General features: G+C 48.4%; 1 protein-coding gene across 1 annotated transcript in view; it reads left to right on the top strand.

Moving 5' to 3' along the window:
• The window catches only part of LOC115128306 (ephrin type-A receptor 7-like), a 213,325-nt gene that overhangs the window by 174,784 nt on the left and 30,616 nt on the right, over nt 1-7,925 (top strand). The window contains exons 6-8 of the mRNA XM_029658034.2: nt 3,247-3,371; nt 5,106-5,322; nt 5,692-5,800. Of these exons, the coding sequence (XP_029513894.1) occupies nt 3,247-3,371; nt 5,106-5,322; nt 5,692-5,800 (451 nt within the window). The remainder of the gene's footprint in view (nt 1-3,246; nt 3,372-5,105; nt 5,323-5,691; nt 5,801-7,925) is intronic.

Genomic DNA, 7,925 nt, shown 5'->3' on the forward strand with positions numbered 1-7,925 from the left:
AATGCTGTACACTTGTACTTTACAGCCTGTTAACTTCTCTGACATGATTGGCTGATACATGTTGGCTCAATCACTCGTCTTTTTTTGGATGTATACACACACACACACACACACACACACACACACACACACACACACACAGAGCGAGAGACGGGGGGGAGAGAGAGACGAGTAGAACAAAGGAACCTCTGCATGGTAAGATGGGTTTATTCATTGCAGAGGCATAAACAGAGCTGTAGGGGAGAACAGAAAAAAGAGACTGAGAGATGGATGGAGAGAGAGAGAGCGAGAGGGAGAGATGTTCACACACACTCATTCTCTGTGGTGGTCCTGAGGGACTACAGCTCCACTGCCTGTCTTCGGTGATAGCGAGAAGCAGCATAGTGCACCTTTTGTTGGCTGCGTCAAGACGGACGGCATGTGCAGCTGTGGAACACAGAGGCCATTTTGTGCCAATTGTATTCATTACCTGCAATAGAGCCACCGCCGCCACCACATCTTCTTTTGTCTGCACAATGTAGCATATATTTATACCGCACCTTGGTTGGCTGCGTGAGGATAGAATCCAACTGTGGAGGCGGGGGCCATTTTGTGCCAATCTACCTGCCTTTTACTTTATCATGTCTCTTCATACTGCAACTTTGTTGGTGGCAGCCAGATGGTAGGCAGGTGCAACTGCCTATGAATCAGACGCCGTGTTTGTGCCTGTACACCACCTGCATAGACACATGCCAGAACTGAGCCATCAGACCACGTAGCTTCAATAATGCCTTCCTCACCATTAAAACATCTTGGACTCCGAAATGAAAGGGATTGGATCTGTTTGTGTCAAATCCGTCCGTCTTTCCCTCCATGTCATTCTGTGGAAGCTGTCTATGATGGGGGGACTGTTAAAGCTGTCTGGTTAGCCACGGGGTCTGGTCCTGTATTACAGTGGAGCCCTGTAAGGTCGTAACCTCCGGTCTAATGCCTGTGGAAATTAGGCTTGGTCTGCCACGGCCAATTCAGTCTCCTCTCAGCATCCATTTCCTTTCGTTCAGACAGGGGTCAGCCCAATGAACACACACCAGCTGCTTTCAGACCGGATGGGGAAACTAGATATTAGTGTGTGTGTGTCTAGGTGTGTGAGGGGGTTCTGTGTGTGTGTGTGCGCGCCGGTGCGAGATGGAATATTTTGCGGGTTTGGGTAACGTATTACTACGTTGGTCTGTGTAACTAAACCCCTGTCTTTTCCAAGAGTTTGTGGGTTTTCTTCACACACTATATTTCTGTTCTTGCAACTACACTACCAGGGTGTGTAGGGTTGAAATGTTCTCCCTTGGAGTGTGTTAGTGTTTTCCAAACTCAATACAAGCCTGTACTACCACCGGGTTTGGCTACGTGTCCGCAGAGAGGATTCTGTCAGATGGCGTTACCGCTGTGAGCCGGACTCATTTGAGCCGGAGTCTTGGAGCAGTTTGTCCCATGCATAATTAATCACAAAGGAATGGCAAACAATGGCCCGGAGTTGTAGACGGTAGAGCAAGTTGACACGGTGTTCTTAGTGTACTCGCTGCTGAATTGGTGGCGCCTGTTACTCTCTCTTCGCTGACACTGTCGACGTCTTTCACGTGGGATGTGTGAGCTTGCCTGTGTCCATGCGTCTGATTCTGCCAGTATCGGTCTGTGCCTGCCTATGCTTGTGTGTGTGTCACCATATTGTGTATATGTTTGTTTACAGTGCGGTACACACTGAGTGTACAAAACGTTAGGAACACTTGCTCTTTCCATGACAGACTGACCAGGTGAAAGCTATGATCCCTTATTGATGTCCCTTGTTAAATCCACTTCAATCGGTGTAGATGAAGGGGAGGAGACAGGTTAAAGAAGGATTTTTTAAGCCTTGAGACATTTGAGACATGGCTTGTGTATGTGTGCCATTCAGAGGGTGAATGGGCAAGACAGAAGATTGAACGGGGTACGGTAGTAGGTGCCAGGCGCACCGCTTTGTGTCAGGAACCGCAACGCTGCTGGGTTTTTCAGGCTCAACGGTTTCCCGCGTGTATCGAGAATTTTCAAGCGCTTCTGGGTATAGACCTCTGCCTTTTACTGAGACGAGAGTAGGTGTGCAATATGACCCCACAGACACACACAGTACAAATACACACAGACACTCATAGGATTTATTTCAGATTGCTTTGTCTTTGACCAGTCCATTTCGCTCTACTGTCTCATCATTGAGTTGCTGCCTGTGGCTGTAATTGAACAGGCTCATCCAGGCTGTGTGCAGCCCTCATTAGCTGCCAGTAAGACACGGGCCAATATGAGGGATACTCCGAAAGACGAGGTCGGCTCTGGCTTTGATCCTCGCCTCAAAACGACTTCAACACCGGTTCCACTGAGAGGGAGACTGACGGCCGGGGTCACATGGGGTGTGGGTTGATGTGCGCGTGTGCTCGTATATATTTGATAGAAAGGAAGTTGTAAAATCAGAGTGTGTGGGGGGGGGGGGGGGGGGTGACAAGAGGTCTCGAAAGAGATTAGGAGTGAAAGAAGCACGATTGAGGAGAGAAATTTGGACTAATCAGAATTGACATGGGAGAGAGGGAAAGAGGTTTAGAAAGAAAGGGAGAATTGCACAAATTGAAACATGACTCGGCAGATGGACAGAAAATACCTAGCAATGAAAATATAATGAATGTTTACTGACTTTGCTGCTCATTAGCAATATGTTAATTGTGGTAATGACAAAAGGCTTCAACCGTACTGGTCGTTGACTGACAATGAGCTGCGCTTAAGTGTTCCTTTTGAGGTTTGAGTGTCAGCTAATTTAGCATTACCTCGTTAATGACCTCTTAATTATAGCTTGACGAGTGGGCGGAGCTTTCGGAGCATCAGTGGTAACAAGGGATGGTCAAGGAAGTATGTGGAAGAATGTGGAAATGTTGTTTTTTACACTGTTCATGGTCAGTGTTCATTCACCACATCTACTGGATATTATTGAGTCCGAAACAAAAGTTCTGACCAGGACTGAGTCTGATAGGGAGAGAACATCTCCGCCCACCCTCCAGCAATCAATGAATACTGTATGGAGACCCGCTCAGCGCTAACATCATGAAACTTTTATGACTTGGATGAAGTCGTCCCAGAAAGAACTTTGATAAATACATTAAATTATTTATTTTATTTTCTCCCTTTCACCCTCTCTTCGCCTTCTCTCTTTTTCTCACATGATTCCCTCTCTCTTTTGGCCCGCCCTCTCGATAGCGCCCTCTCTGGTGAGTGAGTTGCGTGCAGAGAAGATTGAGCAGCGCAGCCTCACCCTGGTGTGGAGGGAGCCCAGCTACCCCAACAGCAGCAGCACCGAGTACGAGATCAAGTACTACGAAAAGGTAACTAAAGAAGCTTTAAACTCAGTCACTCCGCCATATACGGTCCACTCCGTCCCGTTTACAACTGTCAACTCCGTCATATACGGTCCACTCCGTCCCGTTTACAACTGTCAACTCCGTCATATACGGTCCACTCCGTCCCGTTTACAACTGTCAACTCCGTCATATACGGTCCACTCCGTCCCGTTTACAACTGTCAACTCCGTCATATACGGTTTACAACTGTCAACTCGTCCCACTCCGTTTTACAACTGTCAACTCCGTCATATACGGTCCACTCCGTCCCGTTTACAACTGTCAACTCCGTCATATACGGTCCACTCCGTCCCGTTTACAACTGTCAACTCCGTCATATACGGTCCACTCCGTCCCGTTTACAACTGTCAACTCCGTCATATACGGTCCACTCCGTCCCGTTTACAACTGTCAACTCCGTCATATACGGTCCACTCCGTCCCGTTTACAACTGTCAACTCCGTCATATACGGTCCACTCCGGTCCCTCCACTCCGTCCCGTTTACAACTGTCAACTCCGTCATATACGGTCCACTCCGTCCCGTTTACAACTGTCAACTCCGTCATACGGTCCACTCCGTCCCGTTTACAACTGTCAACTCCGTCATATACGGTCCACTCCGTCCCGTTTACAACTGTCAACTCCGTCATATACGGTCCACTCCGTCCCGTTTACAACTGTCAACTCCGTCACATTCGGTCAATTCCGTCGCGTTACATTTAATCTCAAATCCACTCTGTCACATTCACTCTTAAATAAAACTTCCCACACTCAACTACTCCGTCGCACTCCCTCTCAACTATACTCTCAAATCGTCACTAGGCGCACTCTCTCTTTCAACACTTCTCTCGGTCCCCCTCGTCGCATCCCACTCTTGGCGCGCCGTCCGTCCATCACGTTCATCTCTGTCAATGTCGCCTATTTGCAGTCTCCACGGGGACACTCAGTACGACTGTCAATCTCTCTCTCTCTGTTCTCTCCATGCCATGTTAATTCATGGACAAGTACGACCGCGTTAAAGAGCACGCACCTCCAAATACTCATTACCACGTGACGACAAGCAAACGGCACACACCACACACACACACCCACACACACACACCTAAACATACATTCAGACACGCATTCATATCCTAGGGTTGTTTCTTTGCTTTGATTCTGAAGGTTTTATGCACGTCGTCTCTTTAACCTTTAGAGTCAATTGTTTTGAATCACATGAGTCTGCTTGTATTGTTTTCCATATTGTCAGCTAATCTAGTACGGCGCCCCTGGAGCAAATTAGGATTAAGTGGCTTGCTCAAGGGCACATCGACCGATCTTTCACCTTGTCGGCTCGGGTATGCGAACCAGCGTCCTCTCGGTTACCAGCCCAACGCTCTCTGAGTGATCTTATGACACCAATAGGCACCACTCAGAATCAACCGAGTGACGGGAAAGGGAACAGTCGAAAGTGTTCATTATAATATATGTCGTTGTATCCGAACACCGTTTGCAGTCATGCGCGTGTACATTTTACATACGGGTGGTCCCTGGAATCAAACGCACTGTCCTGCCGTTGCAAGCGCCAACTGAGCTCCGGAGGACCACGAAAAAAAAAAAACGTGTTTTGCGACAGAGAGTATACCCGGTTGGTGCTCTTGTAGTTGTAGCGTAGCCATGTTTCGACAAAACACCTTTCAAACGTTCTTTCCGGCCACTCTCTCTCCTCCCTCCTTCAGGAACAGAAGGACAAGAGCTACTCAACGGTCAAGACGGCCGCCACCCGCATCAGCGTCAACAACCTCAAGCCTGGCACCACCTACGTCTTCCTCATCCGCCCTTTCTCCACCCCGGCCCCCTCCTCCCTCCTCGCCGCCTCCTCCTCTTCCTCCTCCCCCTCTCCCATCGACTACGGAGGCTACAGCGCTCCCCTGGAGCTGCAGACGCTTGGCGAACGTGAGTGTGCCCGTTTCTCCCTCATTTTCCTCGCTATCTCGTTCCATCGCCGCGAGGCAGCTTGGGATAGGGCCGTGTGGGCGTCCAGACAGCCCACACAGAGGCCTCCTGTTTTCTAAAGACTGAGGTGTGTGTGTGTGTGTGTGTGTGTGTGTGTGTGTGTGTGTAGGGGGGTACATGCAAGGCTCCAGGATTTAGAAATCAAGCTGTGAAATGTCTCTTCTTTTTGCTCTGTGATAGGGTGTCACTTTATTGTCATCTTTATGTATGTGTGTGTGTTCTCCCGTGTGCCTGCTCTTAAACTATGTGTGTGTGTTCTCCCGTGTGCCTGCTCTTAAACAATGTGTGTGTGTCCGTTCCAATCCACAGTGGCGCTGGCGTCCAGTGAGCAGAACCCAGTAATCATCATCGTGGTGGTGTCTGTGGCCGCCCTCATCATGCTGCTCTCTATGGGAGTGGGCCTGCTCCTCTGGAGAAGGTACACACACACACACTCAAACAGATATACACCACATACAGTAATACACACACAACACATGCACACAGCACACACATTCAGATATACACAACGTGCACACACACACACAAACAATTACATCTGAAGAAGGTACCCCCATAATGGGGCACGCACACTCCTAATCACACACACACACACACACACACACACTCAGTCACGGCTCATGCCACTCCATCATAATCCTGATTACAATAATCCAATGACTAGAAGCACTCTGCCTCAAAGCATGTAATCACAATGAGAAGAGCTTTAATGCATGTTCAATCAGCTCAGCTCAGAGCCACTGTAATATAGAGCATTAGCAAGGCTCTTTAGATTGGCAATGCTGGGGCAGCCATGCTAAATGGTTGTATCGTTTCCAGGATTTAAATTAGACTCATCCTGTTTGGCTTGTGATCTTACTTTTGTCATTCAACCATAGTTTTGTGTACATTATTTGCAGTTAGTACTTTCACTATGGTTACCAATGGTTACTAGAGTAGTAACTACACAACTTAAGGGCAATTCCATGTTGTTGCCAAGAAGTTTTGCCAAAATAGGCATTGTGTGCACAGAAGTCCTGTGTGTTTTATTCAGTTGAGTGGAGAGATGGAAGGTGGTTCTCTGCCATTTCAGCTCTGTGCACTTTGACATCTGTCTACGTCTATAGAAATCCCAACTCACACGCCCACACACACTCCCCCGCGCTCTCACACACTCCATCACACATGCTCCAGCGTGTTGGCATTCAGACTCCACACTCCCACGCACACACACACAATTATACACACACACACTCCCACGAACGGCCGCAATCAGATCTTACATTTGCGTTTTACCCATTTGGCCGACACTCTTGTACAGAGCCCATCACAGTCAGTGCATCTAATATGGAGGCAATTAGAATGTTAGTCTAAGATAGTAACATATGACACACACACACACACACACACAGCAGTGTACACACAATCACCCAGTATCTTTGTGTAGAAGAGATGTCCGACTTTACAAACCCTCTATTTTCTTCAATTTTTCTCCTGCTCCACATTAATCTGGGAGATGGGATTAGATGGAGTGTGAAATAGCTTCCATTCATTCATTCATTCACACACACCAACACAATACGCTGAGGACACGCAGGAACTGTCAATCACACACACGCTTATTGCGCACACACTCACCCATACACACTCGTTCACACACTCACCCATGCGCGCGCGCACGCACACTCACCCATGCGCGCGCACGACACTCACCCATGCACGCGCACGCACACTCACCCATGCACACACACTCACCCACCCATACCCGCACAAAAGGATATGTTGCACACACTGGCCAATTACACCTTCACACCGGCATGCTTTAAACGGCTAATGGACCCCACACACACCCGCTCAGATACATACTGTAACTTATTGACCCATACACACGGACCCAATCCTGCAGACGCGCCCCCATGACCAGAATCCATACCAGTGTGAACCAATTGACCTTCATTGAGAATGGATGTATTGGAAACTGCTCATCCCAGAATGCTTGCGTCGTTCATCAGTCTATGAGAACATGGCTATTAGCCGGCTCTTCTCGTCCTCAGACGCAGGCAGGTGGGTTGATGCCTCAATTACCATGCTTTAATGTTTGCAAATATGGCTGACCTCCGATGTCACCGCAGGGCTACAATTACAGATGATCTGCTCACACACACACACACACACACACACACACACACACACACACACACACACACACACACACACAGTCAGATTATCTCCACTTGAATGAAATGCCCCTGTCATATCAGGCAGTTTGAAATTGTGTCTGGGGTCGGCTAGATGTGTTTTGCCTGGAGGTTATATGGTACGTATATGAATCTCACCCATCTCTCCTGTCTCTTCCCCCCCCCCCCCCCCCCCCTTCCTCTTACGGACACATTACTGGAACACACGTAGCGTGAGAGGGAGGCATTGTTATAGCCATGCACATACTGACACTGACGGACATAGTGATTGCCACACTGCATATAGAAAGTCCCTTTCCTACTGTAGTTTACATGAACAGACAGATGCAACACACACACACACATTTCGTTCCTGCTTGACAGAGT

Source organism: Oncorhynchus nerka, linkage group LG4 (assembly GCF_034236695.1).
Source record: "Oncorhynchus nerka isolate Pitt River linkage group LG4, Oner_Uvic_2.0, whole genome shotgun sequence".
NCBI classification, from domain to species: Eukaryota; Metazoa; Chordata; class Actinopteri; order Salmoniformes; family Salmonidae; genus Oncorhynchus; species Oncorhynchus nerka.